At 40.3% G+C, this 18,110-nt stretch overlaps 1 protein-coding gene across 1 annotated transcript in view; it reads left to right on the top strand.

Annotated features, from left to right (window-relative positions):
* Positions 1–18,110, top strand: part of LOC126419875 (ankyrin repeat domain-containing protein 50) — a 513,285-nt gene that overhangs the window by 384,454 nt on the left and 110,721 nt on the right. The window contains exons 8-10 of the mRNA XM_050087125.1: positions 9,226–9,552; positions 12,577–12,783; positions 17,849–18,051. Coding sequence (XP_049943082.1) covers positions 9,226–9,552; positions 12,577–12,783; positions 17,849–18,051 — 737 coding nt within the window. The remainder of the gene's footprint in view (positions 1–9,225; positions 9,553–12,576; positions 12,784–17,848; positions 18,052–18,110) is intronic.

Below are 18,110 nucleotides of genomic sequence, written 5' to 3'. Positions count from 1 at the left end.
CTCTTCATAAACCAGCTGTTTGCTATTTTCATTCCATTCCTATGGCACAAAGCCAGGAGTCTTTCCCTTTCTTCATTTCTGCCTCCATATCCAAAACATCCCAATACATGCTCAAATCCCTTTCTGTCTTTGCCTACCTGTGCATTAAAATCTCCCATCACCATATTAGCACTCTCTATATGATTCTCTAACTCATTTTCAAAGTCCATCTTCTTTTCTTTGCTACATCGTGCATGAGGTGCATAAATCTGGATAACTTTTAGTGTTTCTTTTTGTAATCTCAGGTTTAAGATTATGATCCTGTTTGATATACATCTCACACTTTCAATACAGCTTTGTACATTCTTATTCACCATCACTGCCACACCATTTCTTCCAAACCTGTTATTCCCACTCCAGTACAGTTTTCCTCCTCCTCTCAAATTCTTCTCAGCTTTTCCCTTCCACTTCATTTCGCTTAATCCCAAAATATCTAACTTTCTCTCTGTTAGTACATCTGTCATTTCTTCCATTTTTCCATTGAGGGTTAATATATTAATAGTGTCAATATGTAGGTTATTTTTTAGTCCATTTGGTTTCCTTTCCTTGTACTGATGAATATCATCAGGTCTCCCATCATTCACACCAGTACTTAAAGAAGAAGCAGTGTGGTCAAATACTGAGTGGTTCATTCTGAGGCTTGTCTGTGTTTTGAAAGCAATATATGAAGACTTTCCTACAGGCTTGCTAGGCCTAACGCAAGAATTTTCTGTTGGAGTTGTCTCCCTTAGCCTTTGTAGTTTCTCCTCCACCACAAGGCAGTGGTTCCCTTTTCATTTAATCCCCAGAAAGGAGGGTTGCCCCATCTGCCAGCTACGCTACTCCTAAGTTTTTCTTCTCTGCCATCGCTGCCATTAAGTTCTTCACCCGTAACCCTGGGCATGGGTTCCATGTTATACCCCACGGGATTGGGTCCCTGCCTGAACTCAGCCATCATAGCACCCCGCCAATGGAAGTGTAGGATGCCCACCCCCGCAATGTGTGGATGCGCCATACAGGAATTTCCCTAGTGGAGGAATAAGGAAGGGGACCCTACCTCCCTGGAGCCGGTTTAATGATTGTGTATGGTGCCACAATCAAAGGCTCAAAAATGAATACCACAACTTTGAAAATCAAGAACTCTGCAAAGAAGAAAAAAAGAGCTACACTCTTTCTGTTGCTGATTGAAGGAATCTCTGAAGTTTCATTTGGTCACTAGGAGCGCTGTTGAACATGTAACCTTCATTTCCATTGTCAGTACAATGATGGGGATGACTCATCAAGAAGCATTTTGTGTTATTGAGTACAGCAAATGTACTTTGATATAAACAGTTCACAAAGTAAGGGTGAATGAGTGAGATGGTGCAGTGGTTAGCACACTAGACTCACATTCAGGAGGATGACGATTCAAACCCGCATCTGGCCATCCTGATATAGTTTTTCTGTGATTTCCTAAATCACTTCAGGCAATTGCCAGGATGGTTTCTTTGAAAGGACATGGTCGATTTCCTTCCCCATCCTTCCCTAATCTGATGGAACCAATGACCTCACTGTTTGGTTTCTCCTCCAAATCAACTAACCAATCAACCAAAGAAAGTTCCGAACAGCCATGCATGAGTGAAGTAAAAGTTGGCTGCATTCAGGAAGCATTGGCTTGCAGTCCAAGAAAATCAACCCACCGAGCTAGCATAGAGCTGCAAATTCTGCATCTGTCCATTTGCTGAGTCCTAAGGAAAAGGTTAGTAATGAAACCTTATCATCCGCAATTGGTTCAAGTACTTTACAAAGGTGATAAGATGAAAAGAATAGAGTTCTGCTAGTCTGTCTTTGAGAAAATGGGAACAGATGACTGGTTTATTTCAAAGCTAGTTTTAGCGCTGAAGCAACATTTCACATAACATGGAAAGTGAATCTGCACAGTGTCCATATATGGGGCACTGAAAATCTTTGGGAAAAATTTCAACATGAAAGTGATTCACCTAAGGTGAATGTTTTCTGTGCCATTTCAGCCAATAAAGTTTTTGTTCCCTTTTTCTTCAAAGGTGCAACTGTAATTGGGCAAACCTATCTGGTTATGTTGCAGTATTGGCTGTCCCCTCAACTTGAAGAAGTGGTATGTCCACTCATATTCCAGCAGGATGGGCCCCCACCTCATTGGCACTTATCTGACCGTGCCTATTTGAATGAAAGATATACATGGCAATGGACTGGCTGCTAGGCAGCTCATGACAGCCCTTTATCACTGGCCTCCAATAAACCATGACCTCAGCCTCTGTAATTTTTTTCTATGAGGGTATGTTAAATATATGGTGTTTCAACTACATCTACCAGCTAACACTGAGAAACTAAAAGAAGGAACAACTGTAGCTATCCAAACTGTTATGCCGGAGATGCTACAGAGTGTGGAATGAGTTCGAGTATCAGGGGGATGTCGCTCGAGGGTCTAAAGGCAGTCATATTGAACATTAAGGAACTTGTGTTCTAATGAAAAAAAAAACTTCAAGCACTTTTCACATTGATTAATTACCCAAGGTCCCATCATGTTTATTTGGTTAAATACAGATTTTCAAAGTTTCGGTATTCTTCTTGAATTACCCTGTACAATGTGGAGAAGTTTTGAGAAGAAAGGCAATTTGCTCATTATAAAAAGGAATAATAATTTCTGTAGCTGCTGTGAAAAATAAAGAGTCCACAAACCAGGTTCTGTTCCTAAAGTGCACTATGAGCCACATTAATTACGCCATTGGCATGTTTGGGAAAGAGTCTGTGTTCGTAAACATATGAGGTGTATTCAAAAGGTAAGAGCTGTTCTACCATAGTAAAAATACAAGGTGAACATTAATAAAACCGACAAACTGCAGGAACAGATTCATAACAGAAAATGGAGGAAAAACGTATGCCTGCAAATGCATTGTTAGCACAGTAGACGGTGCTGATGAATGAAAGTTCCTCTGACCATGTGATGTGTGCTCCATGTGTGTTGCAGGCTTTGTGATTGACGTGGCATACTGTAAGCAGCATAATGGTCTGGTACTCATGTTGGGAACAAGTTGAGATGGTGTTTGTGTACCGCCAAGCAGATGGATAGGCAGCATGGCTATAACAAAACAAAACCACCCAAAGACACCTAATACATCACGCAATATTTCAAGTCTTTTTTTGAACATTTGTGTGATCAGGGGTCCTTTCAGACAGATGAATGTATAGGAAGGTGGCAGACTGTGCGTACATCAGATTGAAAGACCTTGTTCTACACGATACTGAGAAAAACCCTAGTACAAGCTTAGTGCAAGTGGCCTGCCAACATGGTGTAAGCCAAAGTATGATTGTGTATCATGCATGACAACTGAATGCACTGCATCTGGTGGAGGCCACTTTGGACATCTGTTGTGACATGACTGCAGTGCAGTTCTGTTTTGTCTTCCAAGACAATTTGTTGTCGTTCCACATACACCGTCTGTTTCCAGACATATGTTCGTAGGACCTTTTTCTTCCATTTCCAGTTGGAAACCCATCCTTGTAGTTTGTCAGTTTTATTGATGTTCACTCTGTATTCATTAGAAAAGGTTTTATTGGCAGTTTTTCCCTGAAAATGTAATCCTCTTTCCCACGTAATTGCCATCCACTTCCAAGCACCTTTTTGTGAGTCACACTAACACCTTCAGTTCATCTGCAAGGAAGAACTCTGCAAATTAATTAAACCAACTGACTATGAGTCTTGTGTTCTTTGAACAACCTGTTGTTTCAAATGCAAAATGAAATAATAGTGAAACTTCCTACCAGATCAAAATTGTGTACCAGACAGGGACTCAAACTTTGAACCTTCATCTTTCGTGTTCGGAAATGCTCTGCTGATGGATATATCCAGATGTTGTTCTGGGTAGGCTCGCAGTTTTCACCTGCCGGGAAGTTTCAGGTCCGTGTGCACTACTCCATAGAGTGAAAATTTATTTGAGAGGCAAGAGTCACTGGGTGTGTGGTTGGAACTATAGAGCAAACGATTGAAAAGCTCCTAACAGAAATGCTGAATGTTGTCTAGACTTTCAGTTTTAAATGGTACATCTTAGTTTGCTGAGTGTTTCACAGTACACATCAGCTGTAATAGTTGACCCAAATTCCATGAAGTCAAGGAAAGAACACACTTTTCATCGTAGAAAATGGTAGCCAACATTTTAAAACTCAATAATGAGATTGCCTGAATTCTTTTGGTTCTGGTGAAGTTGAATGGCACCTCTGCATTGGATGTCATTGTTATTCTGCATTTATATAAGATACTAGTGTCTTGTCACTCATAACCATGCCAGAAAACAAATCATCTCCATCTTGTTGACAACAGTAAAAAATACTCAGCTGTTTGATATTCTTTTCTGTTTTTGTGTTGTTCGATAAGCATTTTCAGTATGCACCTTGCACACAGTTTTGTTATTTGATCTTCTCAGTGTCAATTGTGTAAACAATGGTGCATCCAACACAAATAACTTTTTCAACCAGGGCATCAATTGTGGATCAGTCCCAGTTTGTGGCCCACTAGTTATAAGATTCCAGTGGTCTACATACCTGGGGGCAGTCACTCTGCAAATCATCACATCACCAGCATTTTAAAAGTTCCTTTTAAAGTATCAAAATCATTGTGTAAACTTTCCTCCACTCATTACTGTAGGCACACATCCTCATGAGTTTGAGATGATGCTTAAGATCCTTTTGCAAAAAAAAAAAAAAAAAAAAAAATAAAATAAAATAAAATAAAATAAAAAAATATTTCAGCACACACTTCGCAAATGGGGAAGCAACAATTTTTCATTGGTTGTTTTGATTCTGTTGAACAACTATTGATTCTAAGCAATGATTTTTGTGACTGCATAAACAATCCACAAATGATGCTGCATCGTGAAACTTCATTCTGAACTGCCACCTAAAGCTGCTCAGTAGGCCCTGTGAACTGATGAGCAACTCAAGAGTTCTGAGTAGTGTACACCAATTACCTCCAATACTATCTTAGCTGCCAAAGAAAATTGTAGCCCAACTGGAGCCAACAGGTGTTCAGGCATCTGATCAAAAGTATAAACAGATATTTAGTCTGGTCAACATATGAGTAAACCAGACCATCACTTAGTGTGTTTTCCCTGGGTTTATCTACAGTGATGTCTTAGGGAAGATGAGGAAGTGGATGAGGTGGTCATTTGATGAAAGGTTGTGGATATACATTGCCACAGTGTATTCCTGTATACTTTGTGTCATACAGAGAAGCATATCTGTTGTAGTTTATGTAGATCAAAGGTTTGTCTTGCAAGTATGCTTGTGTGGGCAGTCCATTGCCACAGTTGGAGCAGCACCTAATCTCCATAGTAACTTAAAATTGTGCCATAAACATTAGCGTAGGGCTATAGATAGACAGACAGACACAAAACTACTGTTCAGTATCCTATACGTCGATTTGTTGTAAGATTTTGGAACCTACTCTGACCCCAAACACAATGAGATCTCTTGAACAGAAGGCCTCCTCAATACCAACCAGCATGGATTTGTGAAACCTAACTTGCAGTTTCCTCATACAACGTACTGAAAACTTTCGATCACGTCAACCAGGTAGATGCAGTATTTCTCAATTTCTGGAAAGCAAGTTGACTCAGTGTCACACCTGCATTTATTGTCAAAAGTTCAACATCTGGGGGTATCAAGTGAAATTTGTGACTGGGTTGAGGACTTTTTGGTAGGGAGGACACATCATGTTACTTAGGATGGAGAGTCATCATCAGACATTGAAGTAACTGTGGGTGTGTCCCAGGGAAGTCTGTTAGAACCCTTGCTGTTCATGTTGCGTATTAATGGTTTTGCAGACAGTATTAACAGTAAAACCAGTTTATTTTTTGCAGATGATGCAGTTATCTATAATGAATTCTATCTGAAAGAAACATCATAAGTATTCAGTCAGATTTTAATAAGATTTCAGTGTGGCGCAGAGATTGGCAACTTGCTCTAAATGTTCAGAAATGTAAAATTGTGTGCTTCACACATCAAAAAAATGTACTATCCTATAACTATAATATCAATGAGTCACTCTAGAACACATACAAAATACCTGGGTATAACAATTCATAGGGATATGAAATGGAATGGTCAACACTGGTTCAGTCATGGGTAAAGCACGCGGTGGACTTCAGTTTATTGATAGAATACTGGGTAAGTGTAATCAATCTACAAAGGAGAGTGCTTACAAATCACTTGTGCGTCCAGTTCTAGAATATTGCTCAAGTGTGTGGGATCTGTACCTGATAGGACTAACAAAGGAATACTGAACATAAGCAGAGAAGGGCAGAATGAATGGCCACAGGTTTGCTTAATCTGTGGGAAAGTGTCACAGGGATACTGAAGGTATTGAACTGGAAGACTCTTGAAGATAGGTGTAAACTATCCTGAGGAAATGTATTAGCAAAGTTTCAAGAACCAGCTTTAAATTATTACTGTAGGAATATACTACAATCCCTTATATATTACTCACATAAGGATCAAGAGGATAAGATTACAATAATTACTGAATGGACAGAGGCATTCAAACAATCACTCTTCCTGCACATCTTACATGAATGGAACAGGGAGAAACCCTGGTACAATGGGATGTACTCTCTGCCATTCACATCACAGTGGTTTGCAGAGTGTAGATGTAGATGTAGATAATTATGATGAAGGGTCAAAAAAAAAAAAAAAAAGAGACGATGTCTTGAAGTACATACTAGATTTATCTGATATTCTTTTGTTTTATTGAATAAAGACTAATCAGAATTTTATGCTTCTGTTAATAATAAAATACTTCGACAAGCTAGGAGATAGTTGATTAATTGTGAATGATGTACAGTGGAATTGAAAGTGTTCGTAGATCAGGTGTAGTAGAAAAAATGCTGAAGCCCATTTAATTTGTGCCTCTCATAAAATATTTAGTTCTTGTTGTTGTGGTCTTCAGTCCTGAGACTGGTTTGATGCAGCTCTCCATGCTACTCTATCCTGTGCAAGCTTCTTCATCTCCCAGTACCTACTGCAACCTACATCCTTCTGAATCTGCTTAGTGTATTCATCTCTCGGTCTCCCTCTACGATTTTTACCCACCATGCTGCCCTCCAATGCTAGATTTGTGATCCCTTGATGCCTCAAAACATGTCCTACCAACCGATCCCTTCTTCTAGTCAAGTTGTGCCACAAACTTCTCTCCTCCCCAATCCTATTCAATACCTCCTCATTAGTTACGTGATCTACCCACCTTATCTTCAGCATTCTTCTGTAGCACCACATTTCGAAAGCTTCTGTTCTCTTCTTGTCCAAACTAGTTATCATCCATGTTTCACTTCCATACATGGCTACACTCCATACAAATACTTTCAGAAACGACTTCCTGACACTTAAATCTATACTTGATGTTAACAAATTTCTCTTCTTCAGAAACGATTTCCTTGCCATTGCCAGTCTACATTTTATATCCTCTCTACTTCGACCATCATCAGTTATTTTACACCCTAAATAGCAAAACTCCTTTACTACTTTAAGTGTCTCATTTCCTAATCTAATTCCCTCAGCATCACCCGATTTAATTTGACTACATTCCATTATCCTCGTTTTGCTTTTGTTGATGTTCATCTTATATCCTCCTTTCAAGACACTGTCCATTCCGTTCAACTGCTCTTCCAAGTCCTTTGCTGTCTCTGACAGAATTACAATGTCATCGGCGAACCTCAAAGTTTTTACTTCTTCTCCATGAATTTTAATACCTACTCCGAATTTTTCTTTTGTTTCCTTTACTGCTTGCTCAATATACAAATTGAATAACATCGGGGAGAGGCTACAACCCTGTCTCACTCCTTCCCCAACCACTGCTTCCCTTTCATGCCCCTCGACTCTTATAACTGCCATCTGATTTCTGTACAAATTGTAAATAGCCTTTCGCTCCCTGTATTTTATACCTGCCACCTTCAGAATTTGAAAGAGAGTATTCCAGTTAACATTGTCAAAAGCTTTCTCTAAGTCTACAAATGCTAGAAACGTAGGTTTGCCTTTCCTTAATCTTTCTTCTAAGATAAGTCGTAAGGTTAGTATTGCCTCACGTGTTCCAACATTTCTACGGAATCCAAACTGATCTTCCCCGAGGTCCGCTTCTACCAGTTTTTCCATTCGTCTGTAAAGAATTCGCGTTAGTATTTTGCAGCTGTGACTTATTAAACTGATAGTTCGGTAATTTTCACATCTGTCAACACCTGCTTTCTTTGGGATTGGAATTATTATATTCTTCTTGAAGTCCGAGGGTATTTCGCCTGTCTCATACATCTTGCTCACCAGATGGTAGAGTTTTGTCAGGACTGGCTCTCCTAAGGTCATCAGTAGTTCTAATGGAATGTTGCCTACTCCCGGGGCCTTGTTTCGACTCAGGTTTTTCAGTGCTCTGTCAAACTCTTCACGCAGTATCTTATCTCCCATTTCGTCTTCATCTACATCCTCTTCCATTTCCATAATATTGTCCTCAAGTACATCGCCCTTGTATAGTAGTATATATTTAGTAGTGTAGCTTTATTAATTTGTACATGTGTTTTAGATATGCACTGATTTTCCGTAATGAAGAATTAGCTGAGGGTATATGTACTTAAGGAGAATAGATAACAAGCAGCAGAACTCAACTTGAATTACTGTTATGGAATCATAAAGCCACATAATTTCATCTGAAAAAATGTGTTTGATACGTAAATGGTGGTGGTTAATTAGATTACAGTAACACCCTGTTGCCTATGATATAAGGCTGTAGTGACTGTTCGTCAAACTGAGAATAGATTAAGAACATATGTAGTGTATTAAAAAAATTTCAGAAGTGAAGTAGGTTACTCACCTTGCATGTGGGATTTGAGGACGTGACACTACCCCGAGTCCATAGAGGCCATCTGTTGGAGATTACACTACCCCGAGTCCATAGAGGCCATCTGTTGGAGATTTACTTGGACCCTATTCAGTCACAGCATCTAGGAGGCTTAGACTGTAATGGCACAAAAGATTTACTTCCAGGAGAACTGCTCCATGACAAACTTAGCACCAACGATTAAATATGAGCAAATGGCCTGTATTTTTTGAATACGAGAAATGCAGTGATTTGCGATAACACCTGTTGATTAATTGTGTTGTTCAATATAAGTGAGTCCATGCTGTCATTAACAGTACACTCCTCTTTGACCGCAGGGTGGCAGCAGCGGGAGCCCACCACAGCTCTTCCACCACAGTTTTGCCGAGTGGCTGCTCGACGTGAAGCACTGCACGCAGAAGTACTTGTGCTCTGCTGCGGCGGGTCACGGCATGCTGGCCGTGTCGCTCTCCCAGTTTGGGCGGCAGCTCCCCGTGGAGGAGGTCCCGTCATTGGCCATGCACATGGTCCGGTCACAGTGGCCGCCACCGCAGCCACAGCCGGCAGCACAGGTGCAGGCCCTGCCTGCTGGCCTTGACCCGCACACTGTGCTCGTGCTGTGGCTCATTGACAGTGGGGCACCTGTTGAAGACTGTCTGTTAGAGGTATGTTATTTTTGGCACACTCAAAAAATATGGTTGCAGGATTTGTATTTGTTATTTAGAATTATTTGCAAACAAACAACACTTTAATTAGTTATTTGTCACGTGTTGTCTAAGCTTTTACGATTTTCAAGCTGTCAATTTAATAAGTCATGGCTGCAGAATATAAACATAAGTTATCTACAGGAACATGGAAAAACTGGTAGAAGCTGACCTCATGTAGAGTTCAGGAGAAATATAGAAACTTATGACTCAGTACTGATGCTTAATTTGGAATATAGGTTTAAGAAATACAAATGACTATTTATGTCTTTATAGATGTAGAGAAGACTTTTGACATTGCTGACTGGAATACATTCTTTGACATTCTGAAGACAGAATTATTAAAATACAGTGAGCAAAAGATTATCTACAACTTGCAGAGAGAGCCTAAACAGCAGCTGTAAGACTCAAATAACATGAAAGGGAGCAGTAGTTGAGGACGAGTGAGACAAGTATGTAGCTTATTACCATTATTATTCAATGTGTACATTGAACAAGCTGTAAAGGAAATGAAGGAGAGATTAGGAAAGGAAATTAAATTTCAAGGAGACAAAATGAAATCTTGGTGATTTGCTGGGTAAACTGTAATTCTGTCAGAACTTGGAAGATCAGTTCAGGGGAATGGATAATATCTAGAAAAGAGGTTATAAGATGAACATTGAACAAAAGAGAAACAAAGAAATGGAGAGTAGTCATGAATTAAATCAAGTGATGCTGTGGGAATTAGATTAGGAAATGATAGGTTAAAACTAATAGATGAACTTTGCTGTTTGCACAGAAAAACAACTGATGGTTGCCAAAGTAAAGAGAATTTAAAATGTAGAATGACAATATCAAGAAATTGCTATCATCAAATTTCTGTGTTAGGAAGTATTTCCAAAAAGCTTTTATCTAGAGTGTACCCATACATGGAAGTGAAACATGGATAAGGCATGAGGAGAATAGATACTTTCAAAAAGTGGCAAATAATAAAGGGACACTAAGGCTTGTGGTAGTAAACACACTCGAGTGGAGGTGTAGTAAACACACTCGAGTGGAGGTAGATTCCAGCAGTTATGAAGAGGAGCATGCAGTTAGACTAGCATGGTGAGCTGCATCAATCCAGTCCTCAAACTGAAAACCGCAATGACACTCCGCTATTGGAGTAGGTGGGAAACACACAGCATAGGTATGTATACACAACATGTTATATGGGCCAAAAAGAACATTAAGATTGAAAGACCAGGAGAGAAGTGCTTGAATTAAAAAGGGCATGAGGCAGGATTGGCAGACTTTCTCCTCTGCTGTACAGTCTGTGTGTCAAAGCAGTGAAGGAAATAAAAGAAGGGTTTAGAAGTGGGATTAAAATTCAGGTTGAAAGGATATCGATGTCAAGGTTCACTGGTGAAATTACTTTCCTCTGTGAAAGTGAGGAAGAATTACGTGATCTGTTCAAAGGAATGAAAAGGATATAGAATTCAAAATATACATTGAGGATAAAACAAATAAAGATGAAAATGAAGAGCAGTAGTAATGAAATAAGTGTCAAAATTGGTGGCCAGTTATTAGAATAATTAAAGGATTTATGCTACCTTGAAAGGAAGATAGTCCCTGACAGACAGTGCAATGAAGACATAAGAAGCAGAATATCAGAGACAGAGAGTAGTTTCTTTACCAAAAGAAGTAAACTAGTATCAAACAAGTCTTAATTTGGTAACAAAGTCTCTGAGGATGTAACTTTGCAACACAGTATAGTATGGAAATGAATCAGGGATTGTGGGAGTACAGGAAAGAACAGAGTTGGTGTTACAGAAGAGTGCTGAAAATTAAGTGGCTTGATATGATAAGAAATCAGCAGGATCTCCACTGAATTGCAAGGGAAGGAATATGTGAATAATACTGGCTAGAAGAAGGGATGGAGTGACAGGAGATGTATTAAGATGTCATGGAACGATTCCCATGGTTCCAGAATGGAGCTTTAGAGGGAAAGCAATACAGGGGAGTAAATCTTACAAATAATGGAGAATGTTGGGTGTGAATGGTACTCTGAGATGAAGACAGGAAATTGTAGCAAGCTGCATCCAACCAGTCAAAGTCATTTTATGAGATGTGTTGTTACTTTGGTCTTCATTGTAAATATTCATTTGATGTAGCTCTCTGCACTAATCTATCCTGTACAGGCATCTTACCACTACGTAGCTGTTGTAACCTATGTTTATTTGAATTTGTTTGTTGTATTCAAGCCTTGATTTCCCTCTAAAATATTTACCACTCCACACACACACACACACACACACACACACACACCCTCCACTACTGTCCACTACCAGATTGGCAATTCCTTAGTGCCTCAGATGTGTGCTGTCGAGAGATCCCTTCTTTTAGTCAACTTGTACCATAATTTTAATTTTCCCCAGTACAGTTAGTACTACCAAGCTAATTTTCAGCATTCTTCTGTAGCACCTCATTTCAGAAGCTTGTACTTCTTTTTGTCTGAACTGATTATTGCTCACATTTCACATCTATACACTGTTACTCAGAAAGCAAATGCCTTCAGAAAAGACTTCCTAACACTTAAATTTATATTCTGTGTCAAAAAATTTCAATTTTTCAGAAACGCTTTTCTGCTGCAACCAGCCTGTATTTTACGTTCTGTCTACTGTGACCATGATTAGTTATTTCACTGCCCATTTAGCAAAACTCGCAGACTACTACACACACCAGTAATAATCTCTGATTTCATTGGCTACTAATGCAGAGATCTCACTTTTGATTCCTGGTGACCACTTCCCTCTTTCCTGCTGTGTGTAAGGGGTTCTGCTCCAGAGATGCCAAGGAGAAGTTGCCTGATTAAAAAATACTGAGTCACAAATCACCAAGTTGCATCATATCAAATGGAATGTTCTTGGTTGAGAGTAGCACAAAGTATTTATTTACTATTAAAAATGATTTCTGCAGCTTCTTCCATTGGATAAATCACTTATTGTGTACTTCTTGCACATTCAGGTTGATGACGGAGACTACACAACAGCAAATGCATGGAGGACGCTGCCACTGCCGAAGGACAACAGGGTGCTGAGGCTCCTGGCAGATGCAGGGGCCAGGGTGCCTACAGAGGAGCAAGTCCATAGTGATGCGGCCTTATCAACAGCCTTAGACATTAGTACCTTAGCTATCATAGATAGCACGGAAGATGTAGCACTTTCTAGTCAGGTCAGCAACAGTGGAGATACCAGTTGCATACATCCAGTAGTCTACATTTTATAGCTAAGAATTTTTTCATTTATTTAAAATAAAAATTGTTGTACACAAGGTAGGAATGAATATTTTTCTAGTTTGTAAATACCATCCTTGAAGAGTCATTGTGGAAACTCTGCAAGGTACTCATCTGCTGCTGCTACAATGTCTTCTTTGGACTCAAAACCTGTTTTCAGCCACAAATCTCTTGAGATATAGGACAAGTGGAAGTTGGAGCACACCAGATGTAGTGTGAGAATGGAGAATATTCCAGAAATTTGTAGTTTCTAAACTTTCTGGTATCTCATTTCCAACACATTATCATGGATATGTATACAACTATGTCTGCATCTACATCTGCATGACTGCTCTGCAGTTCACAATCAAGTTCCTGGCAGATGGTTCGTTGAACTATTTTCACGTGCTTTCTCTACTATTACACTTTCAAACAGTGTACTTGAAAAACACGCACTTAGATCTTTCTGTTCAAGCTCCGATTTCTCTTAGGCGATCATTTCTCCTTGTGGCTACTCCTTCCATCACCTCCACCTGTAGCAACAGACAGTGGCCTGCGCAGACTGAAAACCAGCGATCAGTGAAGCACCTGCCAGCTGAGGTATCACCACATCCCTCCCAACATGCTCGCCGGTCACTTCTGCTGGAGGTAGAGCTTAGATGGCCATGCTTTCTGGATGCAATGGCCACCTAACCATCACTCAGGCAATCTCTTTTTCCCCTTTGATGAGAATCATCTCCCGGGAGGCCTCTAGCAGCTCGCCCATGCAAAGCAATGTGGCTCGCGTCGTCATGTTCCACTCTTTGCCATGGTACACACAAACAGCAGAAGTCTTACTCCTCATCCAGTGCCTGTGTTTAGTCACAGTTCACTTAACAATAGGAGTGTTACCACATTTTCTGCACCACCTTCCTGAACTGTTTTCCCCTGAGGTGCTTCCCTTGATTGCGGATGTACAAAGCCTGATGCTGGATGCCTGGTTTGTCCCCCTGGTATCAGCACCTGAAATACTGCGTGCAGTGTAAATAGTGAACTGAAGTGCAGTGTGCACCAAGAGGATCAGGTGGGTTTATTACTATTCCGTACCTCACCATTTTGGCACCCCTTTGCTGCCAATCCTGCCACTGAAGTGGATTTTCCCATGCTGCCAGATGATGCTGAACAAAGGCTGTAAGCCGTTAATGGTCCTCCCTATCCAAAGACTCGACTACAAACAAGTGCCCTCCTAGATTAAGAGGCAGTAACTCATTAAATTCTGCTGTAGTTGTTAGCTTTTAGGAATATCATCTTTGAATCGGTTTGTGCACTTCTTCCAGCATGCCCAATTATTTATTGTTACCTTCCTTAGTGATGCCCCTTAGGAACATAGAAAGGAACCTAAATCGTTCCTTCACTGATGGTCCACTCTGAACCAAAGTGCAGAGTCTCATTACCTAAACATGCTGGTTTTTCTTTTTTATTATTATTCCAAAATCTGTCCCCATTGGGTCAGTCGAACGCATCCTGCTCGCACCTCCAGCCATGCCTTGCGCATATGACCGTGAGCTGCTCATAGTTCATGAAGCCATCTGCTATTTGTGATCTTCAGTTGAGGTAAGCATCTTTATAATCTTCACAAACTACTGCCCCCCTCCTCTTGTTTTTGCAAAAAATACATAAACCAGATCTCACAGTGACAGCTTATGCTACAGGAGTAGATTGCACAATTCACTACTGATGTCCGGCATATTGCTGGCATCAACAACCTTATGGCAGGTTGCCTCAGCCGTTCATGCACCATCGCGCAAGCCATAGGTGACAGTGTCCTAGCTGCTGCTCAAGAGGGGGATGTGGACCTAGCCCACACCCTTCAGAATGCTAACTGTGGCCTCAACCTCCAGCTAAGATCCACAGCAGACTCTGACCATAAGATCTGATGTGATATCCCCCACCCCACACACACACCTTCTGAAAACTGGCATTTGACTGTGTCCATGGCCTCACTCATCCAGGTATCCATACTTCTGCCATCCTCATGAAACAGTACTTTATCTGGCTGGGCATTCAGTGTGACTGCAGCAACTGGGCCCCATCCTGTGTTCCATGCCAACACACCAAGGTCGGGTAGCATGTTCACCCCCCTGTGGCCACCTTCACCCACACAACACTGGTTCACACACATTCACCTCAACATTGTTGGCCCACTACTGGATATCAGGAACAGGCTCCCAATAGGACTACACCAGCTGTACATGAATGTTTATTAGTGATAAACTTTCAAAGGAAAACAAGAAGGCATAGTAATCAGGTTTGTCCATGTCAGTGAATTGTGCAACATGGCTGGTATAAAAATATATAATACACTTGTTTATGGTCACAGGTTCGAATCCTGCCTTGGGCATGGATGTGTGTGATGTCCTTAGGTTAGTTAGGTTTAAGTAGTTCTAAGTCTATGGGATTGATGGCCTCAGATGTTAAGTCCCATAGTAGAGCCATTTGAACCAATTCACTTGTTCTGTATGTCAGCTTGACATTTGAATGTATTATGACAAAAACATTTTAACTAAAACAGAATTTAATTGATATCAATACCACCCCAGCATTAAGTTGAGAAATTTTCACCTTGTTCTAATATGCAGACTTGATTTCATGCTTTTTGTTAGTTGTAAATTGAGAAAACAAAATTTATGACTATAAGGCTGTAACACAGATAAGTATTAATTGGTGTCTTCATGTGCTTGTGTGAAGAGCACGAGATCCTGGCTATGGATGTCTCCGGTTCAATCCCGAGTTGTGGAAGGGTGGGGAAATTTTCCTTGTTCCTATCCTTCCAGGGTGGCACCAGCTCCATTAAGCCTGCTGTCACATGAATGTCACGGATCCTTCCCAAGGGTGAAAGGGAACTGGGGTGATGTGCTTGCTGCTCTCCCCCTCCTAGTGCTTAAGTGAAGGAGGCCTGCACTCCTTCTGCAGCCAGTGCAATAGCCCCGTCACAGGCTTGTGCCACAGAATTTACCTGTGCCCTTACCTTTACCTTTAGCTGGTATCTTCATGGTTTTGTCGTGTAAATTTTGTGTCTTTCCTTGGTTTACTGTCAATCCTTGCTCTGCGTTCAGTAGGCTTCATTCAATGCAACAGGTATTGTATTCTTCTATAATTCATTGAGGAGAGGAATGTTATCAGTAAATCATTGACAGGCCTTTCACCCTGAACTTTAATCTCAGTTTGGAACCTTTCTTTTAATTCCACCATTGCTTCTTCAATGTACAGTTTGAACAGTAAATGAGAAAGACTGTATCCCCCTCTTACACTCTTTCTTTTAATCTGAGCAATTTTTCATTGTTCTTCCATTCTTATTGCTCCTCCTTGATTTTTGTACATATTGTATGTGTCCAGTTCATAGAACCTATGCATTAACCTAAATAATAATTTCGTTGACAGTTGACTCAACAAATTTAGGAATTCCAAAGGAAAGTCCTCTCTCTGTTCTGCCTTGTGTGATTACAAGCCTTCCAAAGTTCTGTCAGGGCTGTAACTTTAGTACTGGGTACCCTGTCTCACCGTCATCCTGGTTGATTTCAGCAGACATTTCCTCTTCTTCGTACAGTCCACAGTTTACTCTATCCACCTATTTCCTCTCTCCTCTATGTTTAACACTGGAATTCCTTTTGCACTCTTAATGTCGATAACTTTGATTTTAATTTCACCAGAAGTTATTTTGAATTTTCTGCATACTGAATCTGTTCTACCAACAACAGTTTCCATTTTGCTTACTTTCTATATCTATAATAACCATTTTATATCTAAAAACAAAGATTCTGTAACTTACCAAATGAAAGCGTTGGTACGTTGATAGAGACAATAACATGTTTGTTATTGTCTCTATCAACGTACCAACACTTTCGTTTGGTAAGTTACAGAATCTTTGTTTTTAGATATATTTTTCCCACGTGGAATGTTTCCCTCTATTACATTCATATAATAACCATTTTGTTTGAGATACCATGCATTTAGTGTGAATTTAATTCCTAAGTGACTGACACTGCTGTATACCTTCCTTTTCTTGACATTTTTGTATCTCTTTCCTTCATGGAGCAGTTGAATTATTTCTTCTATTACTCAAGGTTTCTTTGCAGTTAGTTTCCTTGTGCCCATATTCATCTGCCCAACTCCTGTGACTGACCTTTTTAGGAAGACAGTTTCTCTTCAACTGAACTGCTAATAAGGATTCATAAGTTTTCATTATCATAATATTTACAGCCTCAGAGAATTTGAAACACACGTTATCTTCCTCAGTACTTCATTATCTCACTTACTGGCACAGTTATTCTTCCTGACCACATTATTAAATTTTAGTCTTCTCCCCATAATTTTTAACTTTTGAGCTGAGATTATATCTGCTTACGGATATGCCATACAATCGAACATCTGGTTTTGGAATTTCTGTCTCACTATGATATAATACATCTGGCGTCTTTCTGTGTGTATAGGACTTTTCCAAGTACACCTCCTCCTCTTGTGATTGTTGAGTAGTGTGTTTATTATTAATAGCTAAACTTTACTGCAGAACCTATAGAGTTCCTTCTCTGTCATCCTTAACACTGAACCCATATTTTTCTATAACTCTCTTTGCCATTCCTTCTCTTACCACAACATTCCAGTCCACTATGATTATTATATTTTTTGTCTTCCATTACATACTTATTTACACACCCGGTCCACAAATATACTCCCTTTATCTACTTCTTGTGGTGTCGGTGTGTGTACCTGAACTACTGTTATTAGTTTTGGTATGCTGTCAGTCCTGACGATTCGTCCCTGGAGTCATTAATGGTGTCATGTCTGAGTAAAACTTCTCAGTCTTCAAGCCATGTAATTTTGAATAAAGTACTTCAGTTTCCAACAGCTCTCTCTGCCATCGTCACCCCAAGTAAAAAGCTACTGACTGCCAGGGCTGTTATACCTATACAAGAATAGGTAGCGATATTTTCCACGTAGGAGAATTTGATAGGTCAGCTGAAGTGATTCTTTTGTTTCACAATGCAGATATCCGTAGATGGCAACGCCAGCCCTCTACGCCCTATCTCCCCCGTAGATCCATTGCTGGAACTACTGGGGGCAGACGGAGATGTGAACCGAGCCGACTCTGGTGGCAGGACGCTGCTGCACGCCCTCGCTGCCGAGGGAGATGCAGCTCTACTGGCGCTGGCAGCCGCCAGGCCTGGCGCTTGTCTGGAGGCGACTGACAGGTACTGTCTTTGATGGACTCAACAGTCCACAAATATTTATTGAAGCCAGTACTTTACCC

This window comes from Schistocerca serialis, chromosome 9 (assembly GCF_023864345.2).
Source record: "Schistocerca serialis cubense isolate TAMUIC-IGC-003099 chromosome 9, iqSchSeri2.2, whole genome shotgun sequence".
NCBI lineage: Eukaryota > Metazoa > Arthropoda > Insecta > Orthoptera > Acrididae > Schistocerca > Schistocerca serialis.
This window is presented reverse-complemented; position numbering and strand designations above follow the sequence as displayed.